Raw genomic sequence first — 22282 nt, 5'->3', positions numbered from 1 at the left:
CACTGTGTATGCTTTCTTCAAAATACAAAAGATGTTAATCACTCAATACAGTGCTGCCCAAATATCCTCTCTACAAAGATTCTTCATGTACTGAATCTTCTAGGAAACTTTACACAGATGATTGGTTAGGCATTCCTGGCTTACTAGGCAACCTTTCTGGATTTTGGGCACAATACCTTTAAATCAGTGTCCATCTGATGTAAATGTGACAAAATTCAGGAAACATTAAAAGGAAAAAAAACAAAGGCAGTGAATTCACATTGACTTTTTTCAGTCATGATAATTAAAATATACAACAGTATGGTCATCAGCTCACAGCAATGACCAGATGGACCTGGCAACAGGGGATGATTATGTGGAAACAACACTCAAAAGTTGATTAGAAACATGTTATTTGAAAGTCTCTTAATTGTTATAGTGGAACAGAGAAAACAAGATTCAAAACTTATGACCCAAAGCAGTAACACAGCATCTATCAATGAGCTCAATACACTTGCCCACTGATATCCCCAAGAAGAAAATACTAAGCTATACAGTTTCTTCTTATTTAGAGGTAACTGGCAATTCAAAAACATTCAAAACTGGCAGAAGCAGGAAAGAATAATACTTCAGTAACTCCACATTCATACTGTAATTAAAAAGGATAAAGCCATTTTAAGTTAACTATGATAACTTCAGCTTGGCGTGAATCATATCCTTGAAGAGTCAAAAGAGTAATTAAAAACAAAAAAAAAGACTTACTTATTCCATGCTTGTCTAAGATTTTTAGGGCTGTACTGTGTAAACCGTTCTGTAAGAAAAAGAAGAGGCACATTCAATTATTTACGCTAAAACCAGGATATTTTTTTTCAAATATATTTATCTACTGTCAATTTTCATCATTACATCATTTCTATGTAACTACTGCAGCTCAAGACCCAAGACAGGGAAAGAAAACCAGCATAACAGCAATTGCCATACAAAGAGGGAGACACCCCCCCCCCCAAACAAAACCAAAAATACCCCCCAAACCCCCCAACTTCTTAAAACAAACAAACCAAACCAAACCAAACCAAACCAAGCCATCATGACATAAAGCTTATTTACTGCAGCATCACCACAAATGGAAATTTTTACAATTATTTCTGAAGTAGTATTTGACTGCTATGGAAAAAAAAGAAGCTTGAAATCTAAAATTTTTTTTTCTTCATCACAAATACAATTCTTTGCAATCACACTGTCATGCTTTTATGCTTCTCAGGAGGCATAAGAGTAAGTGTGTCCCTATGTGACACACAGGGACACACAAAATGCAATGGTCACATAAGAGTTCATTTTCTAAAGAACGCCTATAAATAACGAGCAGAAGTAACAAGTACAATGACAGCTTATTTACTCAAACATTAAGTTCTTAAGTTCAGATATAAGTACATTCTCTCCTTATATCCAAGAAGATGCTTGCTCTGCAACAGGACTCTAGTTGGCAGAGGAAGATGCTATGAAATCTGCTGCAGAAGTGAAGACCCAGTAGTCTGTTAGTCTTTTGAACAGGAGCTAAGTGCCTCTCAGGAATTAAAAAATGCAATCCAGCTGGAGAATATAACAACATTTTCCATGAAGCCTCAACGCACTGAAATCCTACCATGTAGACTGGTACTCGCCCTGACCAACTACCCTCATGTGATGGCATTAGTTGCTGTGAAGAAGTCCTAAACTTACTAAAATCTCAAAAATTAATTTTGCTTCCTCTTGACCCATGAACATGACATTTAATAGGCACACTGTACAGTTACAACAGTGTTTTTGATATGTATGTATACACATATGCATGCATCTTACTGTGCAAAACAACTGTCAATGTTGGGAGGGGTTGTGTTCAAATTCCTGTATTTGTTTACTTCACTTCTGTCAGTTCTAAAGTTGTCATATGTACTTCATACGCAGTCAGTTCTAAAGATGCAACAACTATGCAAAAACTATGGCACATACAAAATCCTAGCATCAATGTGGATGATTTTGTTTCTTATACCTATTTTTTTTCTTTAACTAAAATTTTTACGCAGAAAATTCAACTCCAATTGACATTGCTATCAGAAATTTTTGGTAAGTGGTAGACCTGCAAACTGCATCTGAGGGCCACTTCACATTTACAAATGTTGTTGCTTTAACTATACTGATGCAGCTAAAGCAATGAAATCACTCTTTCTTAGGTATAGTGTACTGGAAACTGGAAACTTCATGACTATAACTAGTTTTAGCACCAATATAAATTATAACTATCACTTATGTAATATTGTGTCTAAATTTACTCAAAGAACTTTCTTAGCAAAACCCCCAAATGCTAACTGCATAATCATACCGTTAGAGGATTTTAGATGTAGATGAACATATGAAACAAAAGTTTGTAAGGTTTTTTGGTGGGTTTTGGTTTTTTTTTTTTTTTTTTTTTTGGTATTATCAACAAAAAGTTTCTGCACTTGGAAAATATTTGACTATTGTAGATGATCATTAAAGTAGCACCTATTTGACTTCCTTGTGTTATTTTCACTATAAGATGAATGAAGATATTTAGCTAAGAAAAGAGACGACTCTCAGCCACTCTCAGATGTGCCACCATTACACAGTTCTCAACAAACTAAAATTATTAGGTTGAATTTTTATGAACTATGTTATACAGTGTTATAAACCTTAATTTGTTTAAATTATAGGTCATGTGGTACATTTTACTAACAGAAAATATATTGCTCTGTAAATATATCTCCCCAAATAAAACACTTTTATTGCCAATTTTGTGCACTTTTCTTAACATATTTGAACTCATTTCTGATATGTCTTATTGTTGAAAAAGCTACCATATTACTTAGTGTGAACTTGAGAAGCATTTACATTGAATACCACACTACTGACATTATCCTAGATTTTCTAAATTAGAAGCTCTACAGTAATTTCTGATTACTGATAAAGTCAGTTATCCCAGGCACTTAGCAGCTTGGATACTATAAAAAGAAAAAGCAATTTAAACCATTGTGGTAGGGTTTTTTCTCTATTTTCTGTTAAGTCTTGATACCGCAATGAGTGCAGAATGTAAGGGTTAAAGAGCAGAAAAAAAGAAGTTGCTGGGTACGTTCTTACCAAGGGCAGCAAGAAGAGATTTCCTTACAGTTTTCTGTGTGCACATACTACAACACAGTAACATATCACACCAGAGGCATCCAGATTAAAACTATAGAAGTGCCAGCTTCTTTTTATCTCTATTATACATTGCATGCAATGCATTTACTACAGATGTGCCAATGCCCTGAGGCAGGTCTTTAAATCAAATGGGTAAAGTAGTCAGGATCATTCTTAGACGCAGCCGTGGTTCAGTAGCAGTGACATGGCACTGGAGTCAGTGACTGTGATTATGTTTTAATATCCAATAACACAAATAAAAACTCCGTACTGAAGTACGTGTTCTGTAGTAAGTAGTTCAAGCAGTGTGTTGGCATTGAGAATACATCCCAAACTTGTAAGGGAGAGGAACATTACAATTCAAATTGTACCTGTTGTTCACTAATTCAGCTTCTGCTCTGCAAAGGAAAAGCCTGAGCCCCAGTAAGGTCAATAGCCAAGTTGCACTGGCCTCAGCAGAACCTGAGTTCACCCTTGAATTTCAGTTTACAAATGTGAATTAAAAACACACATGTAAGCAGATACTTACCCATAAAGACGTTCTATACTTTATAAGTCAATAATCCAACCATAACACTGTCCATTCATTTATGACAAAGGAGTGAAAAATAAGATGCAGCTAGACAGTGCTGCATAACAACAAGCCTGAGATACACATGGGAGTTCAGCTAATAAAGTGCAGATTTGCACATTAATCTATTTTGGTACAGAAAAGTGCTAGGTGGAAAGAGAACTGAACTGACCTGAAGCATTGCTGAAAAGCAACGGGGAAAGACAGATTTTGATTTTATCTGTCATTCGGCAGTATGGTTTTGGTCAGATACTGAGCTGGCTCAAACTAGCACAGCAACACTGACTTCAACAGAGCTACAGCCACTTAAAACAGTTGAGAAGTATCCTATAGAACATATTTTCTTGACTGGACTGTCAGGGGTTCACTTTAATCAATTTAAGCTATTTTCACTGTGGGAGGAAAACATAGAGTCAATCACTTGGCCAAATTGCCTTAAGGCCTTAATGTCCAAAGATCTGTTTCAGTTCTGCAAGAAACTGGAAAACTATTGCTACGCCAGATGAGTTTTTACTGAAAAAGTGATACACTGGAACCAGTTATGTAAATGCAGTCATAAGGGACATGCATAAGCAAAATGAACAAATTTCTCAAAGGGATCTTCCTTCTTTACTCAGTCTGCTGCTCTACTCTAAACCTCTTTTTAAATAAGTACCTTATATACCATATTTATCAGACAGGGAGAGGAAGAACTAGGGGGAAAGCATGGATAGGGCGAAACCCTGCCTATAGAGAGGCAAATGTTAGTCCTGAGTCCTTAATTTCAAACTCTATTTATATGCTGTGTGACTGCAGACCATGCTTCTCCTAACCATTGGTTTTATAGTTCAAATTGTGAGCATATATACTAGAGTTCAAATCTTTTCAGATTATTATTATTATTAAATGTGCTTATTTTGAATAAAAACACTGGAAGACAGACACAGTAAGCTCATCTGAAATTTAAAGTAAAAGTGTGATTTTAATTTCCTTTATGCAAACACTTAAATATTTGCAAATCTTTTGGGAACAAATTTGGGAAACAAAATTTGATCCTCTGCGTTTTTATCCCAAATATACAGTCACCATCATCCTCACTAGCAACCATGTCTCACTGTTAAAGAGCTGGCTTTTCACATGGGTGCGCTATTTCACTAGTCAAAAGTGATTTTTGCTTATGTGAAACAAAAGAAGGAAGAGATTTTTGGTTTTAAGTCCCACAGCACCTAAAAGTGCTTACCATTTGCTTCTTAGAAGGCCAAGTTAGCCACATCTTGATTAAGTGTTGTGTTCATAATCAAATGCTGTGTAAAGAGATCCCTACATAGGACTGCAGAAGTAAGAGCAAACATACAGTACTCATATTCCTTACTGGAAAGCAAGATCTTCTGTAGCATACCATTTACTCTTAAGATTTTAAAAGAGTAGGCTAATATATTACATCCACACCTTCAGAAGCCCAGCCTCAGAGCCAAGATTCACTGTTCTGCTGGGCACTAAACACAACCCACTCAGATGCTGGGTGGTGCAGTTTCACATTCTTCCGGCAGTAAATGGACTGGAGTTGCTCTTTGCTTCAGACCTTGCAGCACAGCTTACTCAATGCCTCATGTGCCAAGGAAGTTTTTACAACTGTGCCCCACAAACAGTAGCATCCACGAAGCTATTAGAGTAACAACTGCAAAATGGAAGCAGAAGCGAGCAACCAGAGGGAAGAGAGGGAGTAAATTTCTTGAGCTGGTTGATTTGACAAACCTGATGCATCAAAAAAATTATGTTCTTAAAACAACTGCTCCCAAATTGTCCTCAGCTTGAAGACTTAGGGGGAAAAAAAAAGCCTGTGCCAGAAAGCTCACCGATTACACCCAGCTGTATTAAGTGATCTTAGAAATGACAATATTTCTATTTCTTATATAGAAATTAACAGTATTTCTATTTCTTTGTATTTCTTATTTCTTCTAGACAACTGCTCTACAGCAACATTGTTATATATGCATACTCACTTGTGTGCCCACATATATACCTACATGCTCTCCACTGCAAACATCGTTATCTGCCTGATAAACATGCCCCATCTGACAGCCCTGCATCAAGGGCAGGTTCAAACAGAAGCGAATTTCAGCAGAACTCACTAGTGAGCTTATTAGCAGACCACTGAAGGAACTACTGGTCTGCTGTGAGAATTGAAAAAATAAGCACTTGCATTTTAAGTAACATAAAACAAGATGAGGGTTTTTTCTCTTTTATCAGTCAGAAAAACACATGAACTATTATACCTTTGCCACAGTTGCCTTGAAAAGACCTAGAATAAGCAAGAAAAGCTACATAAAGAGTTAGAAGCAGACTACATTTTGATTTTTTAGCTCCTTTTTAGCACCATTGATAATCAGCTTCTAGTCTAAACCAAAGAACTTAAAATGCAGTTTGACTTCAAGGAATTTTTTTATGTTGTTAATCAAAACATGCTGGCTAATATGCATTCCTTGATTAATGTTCTTCTCTATTTAAAACCAAATGTGATTAGCTTAAATGCAAATATTTGAACATCACCATAATTAATACTTTGAAAATGCTAATGAATGATTTCTTTAAATGGGTTTTCTTTACATTTAAATTAAAAGTCTAAAGTGACTAACACTGTATTGTGATATGTAAGAGTCATGCTATTTTTATTAAAGATTCAATCCTAAAAATATTTAAATTATGCTAGCTAAAGATATAAAGACAAGCATCCATGCTGACAAGCAAAATTTTCAAGCATTATTTGCAGCCCTAATGTGTAATTAGTTTTTACTGAAGTCCAATCACAACTGGAGTTTTATCATAATCATTAGGTAGACTTTGCTTTTGTAAGCCAAACGTCTTGAGAAAAATTACTTCAATTCCCTGCCCTCCATCCCCTCTCCTCCCTCCCAAAAGCACCTGCTTTAGCAGAGCACAGGCTGTGTAAAGAGGAAGGATAGATGCTGTTTTCTACATTCTCTACTGAGCATGAATAGAAAATGTAATTCTAATAGTCAGCATTGTCTAAAGCACTGGGCTTTTATAGTAAATGTCTCCACCTTTTAGCAGTGCCCACAGTAGCTCCCTTGCATATACAATAGTTACTTTAACTTTTCAGTTTTAGGCAATTTTGTTTAAAGAATGGTGAAAACACTGACAACTCTGGTCCCTTGAGTTGTGGATAGCAGAGACTTGAGGAAACACCAAATATTATGTTTTTGCCAAAACTAAAGAAGAGGGGGTGAAATTTGAAATTAATTCTCTTTTACAGATCCCTCTGTCTCCTTTCTTCAGGTACTCAAATTCCTGAAGACTGTATCTATACCAGTAAGTTAAATGTGCTTGGGACTGTTGTCTCACTGAGACACCATCACTGTCCTGTGTCCGTACTACTGCAGCACCCTTCCACCTCCACCCTCCAATATAGATGCAAGGCATACTTCTTACTGGGAGCAGTCCCCAGCCCACACTAACTCCCAAACCATGCCCAGGAATTAATTATTTGGAAGTGCTAGTTGCCATGAGCTAAAGACATGCCAGAGGCTGCTCTAACAGTTTAACAGCAGAGACTCCCACATCGCCTGGGAACATTCGCTGGCATCACTGTGGATGTAAACAAATGAGATATTGATTCAGTGTGTAACAAATTGTTGACAGGCTTTGGTGAAACTCTGTAAGAAAAACTGTTATGAAAGTTTGAAAAGCCATGTGTCCTCACATACAGTATTTCCACAGCTTTGTGCCAAAGGAGTTTATTCTCTCAGTCCAGCCTTACTCTAAATGAAGACTTAATCCTTTGCAGAAACTTGGCTATCGATCAGCTGTTAAGATGCAGGTAGGCAGATCGTATTTCTAAACCAAATCTGTATTTATTGATCACCTGGGAAGCAAAGCAGAATTCCTGAGTCAGAACACCATCTCTGCAGTGGTTTTGTCAGTCACAGACTCGGGAATTTTTAATAAATCCATGAAGTATCTGTCAATCTCTGGCAGACTCCGTCTTATGCAGCATTTCCTATGAACGCTGCTTTCTCTCTCTGGTTTCTTTCTGTCTTCTGCTTTCTCCTTAAGGAGAATATCCTTCTCTTAACTCTTTTCATCCTGACTTTAGGGATTCTTTTTTAAAAACCAGTGCTCAGTAGATGCTTCCATTGTCTCAAAAAGGCACCTTTTCATGTATATTACTTTAGAGTATATCTGATCATCTTGTGAACATAGCAAGGTTCAGGCTCCCACATCATCAGCTGAAGATTACATATTTAACTTTCTTTCACATAGAAACAGTATTGTAAGGAAACTGAGGCACAATGAACATCACAAAGCATTCTCACGTTTTCACCACCTTCCTAACAAGTTACTACTTCTCTTCGACCGTTACCATCTCTTCATGACCACCATCACTTCATTTATCTTCTGTTGTGACCAAATCTTACCTTCTCCCACTCTGCTCGCTGACAGTACCTTCTGATAAATCTCTATTTAACTTCCCAGGATGGAGGTTACACAGCGATAGTCCCAAACACTAATTAAGAATTTAGAAAGAATGAAAACTTGACTGAAGTGTAGATGTTGATACAACAGGCTTATCTTGCTCAATTATTTGGACAGGACTCTGTATCCAGACAAAATGGCTGGAAGAGAAAGGAAGATAAGACTCCAGACTAAGAAAAATGGGAGATTTAATGACGATGGAGAGAATAATACACAAAAATCAGGAAGACTCAGACATGAGTCTGGCAAGGAAGCAGCTTGTTTTGGAATACTGCTCCACCTCCACTAATGCAGATGAGACAGTAGATGCCTACTTTCATTTTGTTCCTGGAGACATTAGTCCAGTAATACTATCTGTTGGATCTGTTTTAGTGCAGCAAATCTACATATTTCTTAAAGTATTGTAACAAAAGAATAAATAGTGAAAACATGTTCTCCAAGTCATGTGTCAGAGGTTCATGTTCATCATTTACAGTGTCTCTGTTCAATGACCTGTAACATGAAGCTTCCAGGGTGGATGAAACCTCAAGATTTTATTGAAACAACAACTAACAACTTGTCATAATTTCCTCAAACTGCCTTCTTATTTGAGGGCAGATAATTTACTTTCGCAGTGATTCTGAATGGCTGGGTTTCTTTGGTGATACATGGGTACAGGAAGACCCACTCAAGATTATGACAATCATAACAGCTTCAAAATGCCTTACAAAGGTAACCTGAAGTTACTGAAGTACTTCTGAAGTATTTCAGGATTTTCAAATTGATTATTTAGATCATCTTTAAGCAATTTACTAAGCAGGACACATGTGTCTGTGTACACACATGTATATACATCTGCAAACACAAACTGAGAGGACCCAATGCTGAGGCACAGAGAAAGCTCAAAGACCAGGTCAACTTCTAGCTTTAAATATCTCCCATATTATTTAGAGTATTTGTAAGATGGAAAGTAATCAAAGATCTCAAAGCAGGCAGATAAAATACAAGTTGGTTTCTGACTTTTTAAATGGCAAAACAAATTATGACCATTTTATTTTCACAATTACAGGCTATTAAAATCACTGAGGTTAGGGGTTTAGATGATGTAAAGCCACCCACAGCTAGCCTTAGGAACACATTTCTTATTCAGCCTCAGAAATGCTCCCGCATATTAAGATGTCAGAGATCATCGTTGTTTATGCACTGGCTGCTTTCCATAATAATCAGACCCTTGGTCACTCTAGAAGAGACTAATGCCATGTTTTTCAGACATGTTTTTTCTGGTAAACTGTGATTAGCACTCTGCAGCCCAGGACTGTGCCCTAGCAAATCACAGCATGAAAATTAGTTATTTAAGTCTGTATGCAAACAAGAAATACAGTGAAATTTTGTTTCTACTCTCAACAGTCTTCCCAACTCCACCGGCATTTAATGCTGTGCCCAGCATTTTTTTAACTACAGTAACTATTTGTTACTGATACTTTCTGTTCAAATCCCATTGTTTTATGCTTACACAACTCAGTTTACTGCATCAAAGCCTTGCCTGAGTGGATGTTGATATCCTCATCACCAGTGCTCTCTGCACTTCTCAATTTATCACACATACTGTTTGCAGCTATCAGTCTTAAAACTCACAAAGACACGCAAAGCACTAGAGTTACTTAACCCCCTATCATCTATACTTAAATGAAGTAACTTCAAAAATCTTAAAGAACAATGGAATTGTTTCAGATTTGGCAAGACATTTCAGGTTCCCTCCTGCATTCTTCTGCTAAGGAAAGGAAAAGATTAAGTCATCTTAAATGTATTATTAAAGCATTAACCTCCACTTTTGCTCCAAAGAAGTCAGTCAGGAAAGAAGGGTCTTTCAGTCCCATGCACTTAGGAAATTTTCTCTAGGTTGTAACAACAATTTCAGACCATCAGGGAGGGGAGCATGGCTGGCTGAGCATCTGTGGAAGGGGACAATGCAGCCTTGCCATAGCCAGAAAACTTTTGTGCAAAGAATGGCATGAAGGAAAGCATTTTTTTAAGAAGCAACAGAGAACCTGATATCCATGACCAAACAGATCCAACGACCCTAACAGCATGAGCAAATAGTGTGATTCCAGCCCAGCCCATAGGTCAGAGCACTTTGTGCAGAGCATGCTTTAGATGCTGGTACCCCAGTATGATCCCAGAGGTGATGTGTTTTGCTGCTCTAACCATTCCACACTTTACCAGCATAAAGTCCAATTACTCACTTTTGGGGTATGTAAGCCAAGTTTTGGTTGTCCAGTTAGATTATGCTTTCTATTGCTGTAATTTCTAAAAGCAGCAAATAAGGAACCGTAAGACAAAAAAATCCTTTTACCAAGACCATGAAGGATATGGGGTGGTACAAAAGGAGTGCAGAACATAGTATGTGTACAGAAGATGGCTTTTTCCTTTGGAGTCTCAGACCTCCACAGCGTATGGGAATTAAGGAGCTCAGCACTTTGCATTAACAGGCCCTAGAAAGATTAAATAATTGCCAGCAAGAATACTAATTACTCTGACTTGCAAATCTACACACTTCACAGATGTGGAAAGGATCTGAGAGAACAAAGACCACACCATGCAGAAATGGTGAAAATATTGATTGACCATTTTCTATCTTGGGGGCATCTTTCCTCCTGTCCCCATTCTGCTTTTGTATAAATATTATGCATTCATAGCTGAAAAAATCCATATTCTGGGACAGAGGAAATAAAAGCAAGTCTAACACAATGCCTGTATAAAAATTAAATTTAATGAACTGCGTACTGTGGATTTATTTCCTGATGTTCTTCTGTGGTAATAAACCCCCATGCCTTAACACACTTGGAAGCCAAAAGAAAAATGAAACCAGGAAATTTCTTGGCTGCCATCTACTGTTCAAAACACTTCTGTATCAGACCAAAGAATAAAAACAAGAACAAACCCAAAGAGCATTCACTGACATCTCCAGATTTTCTCCTCCTCTTTACTTTTCTTGAATAAAAACAATGTCTTCGGACTGTTAAAAACCACTATATTTCTGTAAGGTTTCTGTGTATATGCTCACCTCTTAATCAGGCCCAAGAATGAGAAACACAAAAGTTTGTAAACTTAATGACAAACTGATTTAGGGAAGAACACAGTAGTATTCTTAGTATTTCAGTGAAAAACTGTACTTGTTAAAAAAGTTCTACTAATTCACTAGAGAGCACTAGAGAGTGATTTCACTATGCAGCAATAAGACAGCACTAGGACAGAGACTGAAAAGCAATGTGCAAGAAAGCTGTCTGCCTTCCCTTTTCTCAAGGCTTTGTGTTACTATCCGAGTAAGGCCTACAATATATTTGTTTCTCTCTCTCTCTTATTTTGAGAACTGCCTACATCTCTTTGTCCTTTTTAACTCCTCTGCCCCATCTCCTGCCTCTTTACTGCCGCAAAGAAGCCACTATGATCCTGCAGATCTGACAAATAAGACAGGCTGGAATGAAAAGGGAATCATCTTCTTTATGTCTGACCCATAAGATGACTTGGAAATTAGGTTTAAATCACACAGGATGCCAGGTTGTCACAGTTTATGACAAAAGCTGAAGTGACTATCATCTGCAGTAAAGGAGAACCAGGAGTTTACTGAGAGACCTTAGGCCTGCAAGGACAAAACCATCTGAAATCAGATTCCTGGGTCAATTCTGTCACTCACTTCCAGACTTTAGTCACATGGTTATAAACTGAAGACTCATCCTAGTAAATATAGTGGGAGCCAATTAAGTGCTTCATCTGAAAGCATCTAGTAACCTTCTCTTTACCATCTAGTCCAAACCCACTCACAGCAGGACCAATGTGTTCAGGCTGCTCAGGCCCTGTCTGGTCAGGTTTCGAACAGGATAGAGATCTCAAACCTCTCTGGACACCCAGTTCCAGTATTTCACCACCCCCAAGAGCCAACATGTCTCCTACTCATTCACCTGCTTGACATGTTTAAAAAACAGTATTTCTAAGATCCCCCCTCAAAAGTTCACAAGACTATATATATAACATATATACGCATACATACATATATAGCATGATGAAGCTGACCATGTACTTCTACTCTCTAGGGAACAAACTGCTCCCTCTTACACAAAGGTATCATATGGTGAAACAGCTTTTCAAGAATGGTGGTAGAATATGACAACTTCAAGTACAATGCACATTAAAAAAATTGTAGAAAGGTACTAACAGATGACTTAGTAGTAACTTTAGCTTTCACAAAATCTTTTCTCTACTCTTTAGTTTCCTTTAGTATTCCTCAAAGTTCAGGGTGGTCTGTGGAAAAGGAATACTGATCAGGAATGAGTCTACCAGCAACCTGAAAGGTAAGATACTCAGTGGCTGAGGAATGCAAGCAGGTCAGGGTAATAATGGTAATAAACAGGAGAAAATGCAAAAGAAAGCAAAGAAACTAAACAAAATAAAAACCCCCACCCTGAGCACAACAAACAGCAAGCAGCTAGAAAAAGTGCATTATGGTTCATGCACTGCGTGCCAGGTCATTTTGAAGCTTGTGGGCAGGGATGTAATTATCTGTGTCCTGTGTTTCCAGGAAGTGGATTTGGATGAACGTGGTACTTTGACCTACCTGGCTTGAAATGGGGTAAAGAGTGGACTCCAGGCCACGTATCTTCGTTTGGTGTTCCAAGTACCTGTGCACAAAAAGAGGAAAAAAACATGCATTGCTTTAATGGAAAAGACGTAACAAGTCATAGCATTCCATAAAGCCACTTCTCCAAAGAGCTCAATGTACCTTACAATGTAAATTCTAAATAGGCTTAATTCTGGGGGGAAGGGAGGGAGGAAGAGGGTACAAAAAGTTAGATGATTACCACAGTTTCAAGGTACCTGTGTAGTCAGTAAAGCACGTAACAGTGCTGCGTTCCTGTCAGGTTGCCTATTTAACCAATACATGTTACTTTTCATTGACAAGCGTCAAGCTACCTGCATATCTCGGAGTGCTGGTCTTACAGAGGCTAGATATTTTAGCTCAGAAATAATTTCAATCCTTGTAAATGTAAATAAGCTGAACAGATGCACAGGTGGTGCAGCAGATGACCAAGAGCATGGCATGAACAAGAATGCAGAGTGAATAGTTGTCATTTTAGGTGGATGTAGTATACATAAAAATAGTAAATTTTTAGGAAATACAGACTTTATTGACTCATGCATTATGCTTTGTTTCTAGTCGCTTCAACTGTCCTCCTTCTTGTAGTGTAAGTCAAACCAACTTTCAGCAGCAAAGTATTTAACACTTCTCAGGTGCACCTTATAGCCTCTGCTCACATGAAAAGTTCACCCCCCGTGTCTTTGGCACAAATAATAAGTAAGTTGAGAGAACTGCTATAATTAGTACTCCCAAACCTGGTTTTGCTTCATGAGACATAACTGTCGATGCTTGCTTTAAGTGGAGCCAAGAAGAACACCTAAAGTAGCAGCTCTACAAATGCATTTCTGAATGAGTTGTGGAATTTGATATTTCACTAGTGGGATCTTCCTTGTTACAAATTTACACTCAATTTCTAACATGAATGAAAATGCTAGGGACTGTTTTCAATGATTGTTGTAAGCTCAGGCTCTGGAATAAAAGGCTGATATTCTAAACGGAAAGCATTTCACACCAGTCTGGTGCTTGTTTTGCATTGTCATAAATGTACAAAACCCCCTGCCAGCCCTGCCCCTACCTGCACTGCAGAACTTCTAAATAAATCTTTTGGACCTGCATATCTTGAGTCACTATGATATTCTGTGGTCAATTACACCAGCACAAAACAAGCACAAAGTTAGTGTGAAAATCTTTGGTCCGATTATGTAAAGGTTTGTGACACTTCAGGGCAGACTACAAGACATCTAATCCCAATCATTTGGAGCTGAAGAGATTTTTTTTTATTGTGTCTGCTGCAATATACATATGCATTAAAGGAAGGACCACTCTAGAATATTTGTTGCACTATTAAGCTATGTAAACATTTTCCATGTTGATAAATTCAAGCTTAAAAAAATTCCTAGAAGCAAGACTGGGAAGCTAAAACACAAAACATTTCTCTTCGACTATGCCAGAAATTTTTTTCAGAAAATTTAGAAACTGCTTAAAAACTTGAGGCAAAAGTAAGTGACCTCTTAAACAGATACAATTCTTACCTACAAGGTGTGCTTTATGATTCTAGGGCCTCAAGTTTGTTAAGCAACTTACAATACTAACATGTTTCTAATCTAAGAATATTAATGCAAAGATCATCTTTCTCCACTATCAAATACAATAAGCAAATAGTCCAATTTAGATGTAGCATGACCAGTAGAAGGTGAAAGCAGAGCACCAAGGTGTCAGAGAAACAACGATGACAGTATCAGTTCAGTTAGACAGTATATGTTCATGTGGTTATTTGGATACGCAAGTTCACTGATTTTATTTGTAAATATTATTTGTAGGACATTGCTTTCAGTCCTTGTGAAATACGTCTTAATCAGCATTCGAATAAGATAAACCTGGCCCTGCAACCCTGAGTCATCACAACACCCGTATTAATCTCATTATTGCTATTAGGGAGAGCACAATTCTCTGATTAAACATAGAAGAAGAAGTTAGGAGGCACTGTTGACATTATGTCATGATTAAATCAATTTGTAAAATAACTTTCAGCTGGCTTCTGTGTTAATCAAACTCCTGGTGCCAAGCACCTTCCAGACCGGGAGAGGGAGCCCGTGGATTAAAAACACGGATTCTTGTATCCTCAGTTTAAATTAAGAAATATGGTCCTCAGCTTTGCAACCCCTCTGAGCAAATCCAGGGAATAGTCTCTCATGAAACATTATGAATATAAGAAAATTAGCCACATCCTTCTAAATGTATATTCTTAATCGTCTCTTATTTTAGATGAGGCAATGCTAAGGCACTGTACAGACTAATATTAAAACCAGCTAACAAAACCTGAAACTTCCAGTGAAAGGTAGAATATTTATCAGACCCATTTAATGTACAATTCAGAGCTAAGAAATGGATTATGCTGATTTTCAAAGTAGCATCAGGTCCAGCAACAGAGGGCTTCATGGGAGATCACTTTTATATTGAATGTTATGTAACTCACGATTTTTTGTTTCACTGGTTTTCCAATCCACTTCTTTAACGATATTCCAGCACATCTGCTGTTACAGTGTTTAAGAGCCAGCTATGAACAAGTTCTGTGTACTGGAGTACTCAAACCACGGGCAGTATTTATACCTTCTGTCAAGGGTAGCAGTTAGGCTAAAAACAGCTAGGGTTTTCTATCATCTAAATGACATTTAAAAGGTAGGGGCACTTGGTAGTTCAGGGAAGGATCCAGACACTGTGTTTTAATGCATTGTACAAACACTATAAAGATCATCCTTCTTCCATACAATTTTTGACATGCACAATACAGAAATTCACAATATGTGACTATCAATCAACAAACAAGGAAAACGCAGTAGTGAAACAACTGTGGGTTTGGAGAAGATGAAACAGTCACTGCCCACAGGTATGTCACCATAAAGTGATTTGTAAGCATCACCTGGCAAGTGATACTTCTAAGCAGCAATCAATCCCATTTTGATGAGGTGGGATTAGGCAACGCAAAGCAATGAGTTTTGATACCTGCTATAAACAAAGTAAAGTGGAGTTCCCATATAACAACACGGTGGAGAAAGATCTGCCTTGTTTTGCAGCTTACAAAGGCGAATCAAGGGACAGACATGGAAAAGGAAAGCAGGGGAGGAAGGGAGAACTCAACAGTCTTCTGGTTTCACTTCGAAACACTGTCCCTTAGCATTCAAGAGTGATTATCCAGACCAAACCACGGGCAACATCTTGACACCACAGAAAGGCAGCTAACTGACAGGCTGTAGCAAACCACTGGTTACCCAGCCAGTGCTGGAGAGCAAGCCTGACCTTACAGCGATGGCCAGTGAAAGTGGAAGATACAGGAGACACAGCAGCCTGAGACAACAACCATAACACCGGGACCTGTTATTTTATGCGTGACCTCCCGGCCCCGACTATCCTTTCATGATCCACCACTTCTGATACCAAGTGTACCACCAGGAGTTCTGTCTCTTCTACATTTTAACACTTTTTCTTTCCATTTCATGTTCCAAAACCACAAAAATAACCACTGCTGTCACAGCAATCGAGCTGCAACTTAATATCGGAAATAAGCTTTTATTTACCATTGAGAATTAAAAAAAAAAAAAAACCCATAAGATTAACTGTTTGCTTTCTCTACTGATGATCTGCTTCTGAGGTAAACATTCAACTGTTTTTTTAACTTAATTACTAACACAAGAATAATGTACAATTCTCAAATTTTAAATGGATTTAGTGTTTTCCAGGGACCAGGATGGTTATGGCTTTTCTACAGAAAACTCCAAAACCTACTGGGGTTTTGCTGTTCCACGCTACATACAATTGTAACATAAAACACTCTGGGCTCTTTTATTCCCTAACAAATAAGATAAAATGACCTTCTCATTTGAAACTTGCTGTTCAAAACCAGGATCAGATTCTAATCTAATTTGTATGGCGAGAAATCTATTTGTAAGAAAATAACAGGTTTACAATACATCAGGGTACTGAGGGCCAAATATCCTTACTGCCAGTTGACATGGTTACGGTTTGGCAGAAAGTTGTGAAAACAGAGCCTGCTATTCAAATCTCCATATACAAGCATAACATAGAGAGATTGCACAGGATACGCAACACAAATGCATTAAGGTCTATTGCACTGCCTTAATTTTTTAATATAAGAGAAAAAGTTGTTTGCTTTTTGCATCTGATTTTACAAAGACTCATCATTCCCCTAATTAATGTGCTCCCTGGTGTCCACGGGAGTCATTAGTTTATGATGAGTATTATGCCACTCTATCAACACAATTAATCATGTTGTCCTGTATTCTGCTTTGAATGCAAAAACATTCCCTATTACTGCCACGTAATACGGTCATTCTGGGTAACAATTTATCCAGAGAAGTCATCTGAATCTCTTGTGAGATGAGCAGCAGTGCAAATCTTTCCCACCACCCCTTTCCCAAGTGCTGGCATAATTAATAAAGAACAAGCATTTCCATTTGCACTACAACTTTTGAATACACAAAGCTGTATATCATTGAAATAATGCTTTAACCCTAGTTAGATCTGACGATCCTCAAGAAAGGCAGTGGTTTGGACTTCAACAGGACAAAGAACATGCAGCCAGTGGTATTATTCCGGATTCTGTAGCAACAGAGCAGAATGAAAAACAAGATCAGCATGCAAATGAGCTGCCTTTCCTTAGACAACATTTATGGAAATCAGGCTAAGCAATTTGCTGAATTTTCCAGTTTTTTCACATTAGGTCAACTTGACGAATAAAGAAAGTTTAGTCAAAAAAAGGTCAGAAGAGTGAATCTTCTATATTTTCCTTTAATAAAAAGAGGTTTTTGTTGGAAGATGCCCTAGAATTTTAACTAGGAAAAGTTACAAGCTGTATGTAAAAATGTTTTCTTATTTTTTTTTTTCCTTTTAAGGATCATCAAGCTTTCTGTTCTGGTCTTCCTATTTGCTGAGTAAAACATACTGCATTTAGTGAGTCCTTGGCTGTGATGTGCCATGGGAGACTATAACTGTCTGAGGATCAGAACTTAATAAAAAGAGGAAGAGAGTAAGTACTGCAGAGCCATTTCCAAATCAGTAATCTCCCTCTTTGAGTGAGATTTGGAAATTTCAGATGTTCTGGTTTTCAAAAAAAATTTGCTATATTCTCCCAAAACATACATTTCTAATGAAGCTTTCAACTTAGTCAAAAATCTAGGAGTCCTCTTCATTTTTGTTAGAGGAAATACGTTCCTGCTTTAGATTTGGCTCTGGAGAAGCAGCGTGAGTTCCAGGGTTTTGCTACAGCAGCTTCATCCCTCCCAGAGCCACCTCTGAACGTGGAATGTCCCATCTGGTCTGAAAGAGGAAAAGCTTATTTGATCTCTCTCTCTTGCAGTCTGTCTTGGTGCTAAGCCATCTGCCCAGATGATCCAGCTATTGGTGCATTCCCCTCCCAAGGATTCACTGTTAGGTAGATCTTAACCACATCTTCCACAATTAAGGAAAGTGCTGTATTACCACCTGATAATGCCCGTGAGTGCAAAGCATGTGTAGTAGTGAAGACCAAAGGAGTTACTTCATCCTTCAGCTTACCATTTGGTCTTAGTGTAACAGGTTAAAAAAAAATTCAGCAACTATTTGTGTATTATGCATGCGGACTCAGGGTCTGCTTGACTGACAACTGCAGTGAGGCTTCCTTCGATTCTCTGCTGGGCATGATGAACGACAGCTGAGTGTCAAGTTCAACATCCAGAAGATAGAGACAGAAATGAAATTGCCTCAATACCAGTCCTTTCTTCACATCAGAAGCTTAGCAGTTCAGTTTCCATAAGCGACAATAAATCTATCAGTTTGTGTAATGCACTTATGCATACGTTAGACTGAGGCCGAACACATTTTAACTTTGGGAAGGTTGTGGATGTTCCAGAGTTCCCAGCTGCAATGAAAAAGTCACCTCATTTTTCGCTACAGAAACAATGTCTATCAGCTAAGATGGCAACAATATATTTACTTGGATTCATGAAAAATAAAGACCATATGCCTATTCATTGTCCTTGAGATTTAAAATATCGAAGCCTTACTTCATTAAATGAATGGCAAAACTTACATACAGTTCCTAAAGCAGGAATCCACATAAATTCAAACTTAAAAAAATCAAAATGAGACTGTGTGAACCAGGCAGTCTCTTCCCATGTGGTAAACACTAAAGGCCTTGTTCAGAGCCTGAAAACTATATTTTAGTAAAAATTATTTTTCTTACATACAGAAGGAGTTTCCTCTTTCTGTATTTTTTTCAGTCAACTGTCATCAAAACATCCCTTCATTATTCCCATACAGGTAAGAAAGAAAATAACAGCGAAACAGAGATGCAACATACTAAGCATACAGAAAATAAGGTAATGTAACTTGTATGATTCCTCTTCAAAACAAAATTGTTAAACAAGAGCCCATAATTCTTCACTGACAAAATCAGACTTTCAAATTCTTATTCTTAATTTTATGTATAAAACAGGTTGTATTTTTTGCTTCCTTATGTCCCTGTAAATGCTATCAAAGTCAAAAAAGACTTGCAGTGATGATACGTGGTAAAAGGAAAAAGAAATTCAACAACCACCATTTTATATGCACAATGGTAACATGCAGCAGAATATGTTTATTGTGATCTGCATTCATTCAGGACATGAAATCAGAATTATGGATTTAAGAGAAAACAAGGCTGGTTAGAAAACAAGCTGATTGGAGTATTTCTTTTGCAAGTTATTTTGTGAATGATCTAATCATTGCCTTAACAAAAAAAAAAAAGCAAAGTATTAACTTCTTTCAAGAGCTCTAAGAAGTACCTGCTACACAGACAATGAGCACAAGACTCAACAGCAACAAAAAAGAGAGAAGGCACCTCCTCACGAACCCTAAAAGCTTGTTTCTGCTGTACGTAACGTGATGCTGTTTTGTGAAAAAAAAAAAGAAGTTACTGAGGCTTACTCTCTAAGGTGAAAAAAGAACCAGTAAGAACAGAGTGAGGTTCACCTACAGCAAAAGGCTGACTGTTTCAGCCATCAAGTGTAATATCGTCATTCCATCGTACATGGGTAATAAAACCACTTGCTTTGAGCATAAGGAGTGGTTTATGATGAAGCTGGCTTCAAAACCATTTAGGTAATGTGCCAGTGTGCATAAGGGAAGCAAAACATGAAATTGCAATCAACATTCCCACAAAATTTTAACAACACACATTAATTAAAAAACATCAAGTTCAACTAATATTTGTGCTTTAGCTCTGTCAAGGGTGAAAAATGAGGTACTTGAAACAGTAAAGGACCCAACTGTTCTTACCATCCTTTCCCTATAGAGGCAAAATACAAAGTAGTCTCACCAGGAAACCTTTTTAATATGTGATTTTCCAGCCTTACTTTGTGCATATAAGTGATATTTGCGTAGCTGCCTGTATCAAAAAGTTAAATTTATCCCAACACTGTTTCCACGATGTTTGTGGCACAAGTAAACGAACTCATCGTTCTCTTCATACCCGTGGTAACCACAGCTACCTTTTTGAGGAACCCTGGCAGAGACACCACTGCAACTGTGCTAACATGAGAAAGACGACGGGGACTGGAGACTTCATAAACACGCTTGCCTGCCTTTGCAAAGCCAGACTCTACCTACTCTCTCTGCACAAGCTGGTCACGACAGCTGGGAGGAGGAGGAGAAGGAGGAACAGAGCAGGCATCACCAGCACTGCAGACCATCAGGACAGGATTAATTTAAATCCCCAGCCTTACAACAAAGCACTACCAAGGTTTGATATGCCAGTTTCCTTAACTGCTCAGTCAGAGGAGAGTTATGTTTATTCAGAAAAGGACGTACTAAATACATCCTACACTTCGAATCACAGAAACAGCTCTATCAATGAGATGACTCTTAGAAACTAATTCTGTCCATAATCCAATCTAAATTGGAGAGGGAGCAAACCCAAAGTAATTTAATCTAAATTTCACAATGAGAAAAAAGCAAGTGTGAAACAACTTGTGCTGGGCTGTAGCATCCTCTTCCTACATGTAATCAGCACATCTTATCACACCACCCTATTTTAGTACTTACAACTTTCATAAAGGTTCACATTGTGGAAGAAACTGATTTTTCATTTAGTGACTCTTACTAAAACATTTCTGTGAATGAGATGAATGCTAAAAACACTAAGAAAACAGGATTTGGGAAACTTATTTTGAAAACAGATGGGCCTATGCTGTAGAGAGAGGATCTGAAATTAGGAGCAAAAGGCAAAAAGGCAAACTCCTGACAGAGACTGCACTTTCCCTCAAACCAGTGCAACCATGCAGCAATTTAGCCAAATTACAAGTTAATTTAAAAAAGTGCAGTACATGCTAAAAGAAGACACTGTTTAGCTCCAAAGTGAAAAGAGGAGTCCTCCGTGAGGGATGCTCCATGCTGAAGCAGCAGAACTGAGAACCTGTCCCTCCAGCTTTCCCAGCCACCTGTGCTGACGAGTCCCCTTCCATTAGCAAACAATCCCATCATCAGAATAAAAAAATCTGGACATTAAAGTAGACTTAGTGTCTCTCATAACTGCTTGGGAGCTGCAGAAACTATAAAACACCTCAACAGGATGAAACTGATCCTTAGTAAGAAGAGAAGAGACTTTGAAAGCTTTTGTAGACTTTGAAGCTGTGGAACAGGAGAAGACTGGGAAGAAAACTCATGCAGAATACTACAGACCTCAACAGATTTCTCTCTCCTTCTTCCAAGGAGGCAAGTTTGCTCTTCTGGCACTACCAGAGCTTGTGCGCTCTCAAATAAGGTTACAGAGAGGGAATGATTTCACCAAGGAAGATCTTGGTGTTAATACATGCAAAGAAGCACCTGCTGCTGATTTCTATGCTGGAAGGTCTCTTCCTTACCATTTGGGAACAAACAGAACAGCTTCCTTCCCTGTGAAGCAGAAGGAAGACAACAATTTTCTGTCAGAAGGACCCCCTGGCTCACAAGTCATGCTTGTTTACATATCCTTTAAAATCTGCTCTGCTTTAATGTGTACAGAAAGCTATATACTCTGCATTTAAGATTTCCTTGTTTGTGTTGTAAAGCCTTTGGAATAACCCACCCAAACAGGCAGTCCTCTCCTAAATATGCTCTTTAAAGATTTATTTCAAGTTTTTTTACTGACTTTTTTCTTTAAACCAAAAAAGGGAGGGGAAAAAAAGCCAAAAGCCTGTGGGAGGCTTTTATGAAATGTACTTCCACAAGCCCTGCTGTGCTGGCTCAGCAGCTGGCTCATTTCAATTCCAGGTATGCATTACACAGGGGTTTTTTTTGAAATGTTGGCTTATCGGAAAAGCAACGCTGCCTTTTGGATCATAAAGCTGGCTTTATGGTCTTTTTGAAGACCATAAAACTGGCTCAGTTATGACACACGAATTCCTACCAAGTGTCACAGTGTCCAATCTCATTGGCATGGGCAAAACTACATGATTGCAACAGAA

At 38.0% G+C, this 22282-nt stretch overlaps 1 protein-coding gene across 1 annotated transcript in view; it reads right to left on the bottom strand.

The window, feature by feature from the left end:
- CDK14 (cyclin dependent kinase 14) overlaps window positions 1–22282 on the bottom strand; it is a 254406-nt gene that overhangs the window by 90310 nt on the left and 141814 nt on the right. Inside the window, exons 10-11 of the mRNA XM_059818538.1 lie at window positions 12786–12849; window positions 742–790 (exon numbers count right to left, since the gene is read on the bottom strand). Coding sequence (XP_059674521.1) covers window positions 742–790; window positions 12786–12849 — 113 coding nt within the window. The remainder of the gene's footprint in view (window positions 1–741; window positions 791–12785; window positions 12850–22282) is intronic.

The sequence above is a fragment of the Gavia stellata genome, chromosome 6 (assembly GCF_030936135.1).
Source record: "Gavia stellata isolate bGavSte3 chromosome 6, bGavSte3.hap2, whole genome shotgun sequence".
In the NCBI taxonomy this organism is placed as follows: Eukaryota; Metazoa; Chordata; class Aves; order Gaviiformes; family Gaviidae; genus Gavia; species Gavia stellata.
Note: the sequence above shows the minus strand (reverse complement) of the source record. Positions and strands in the feature narration are given on the sequence as shown.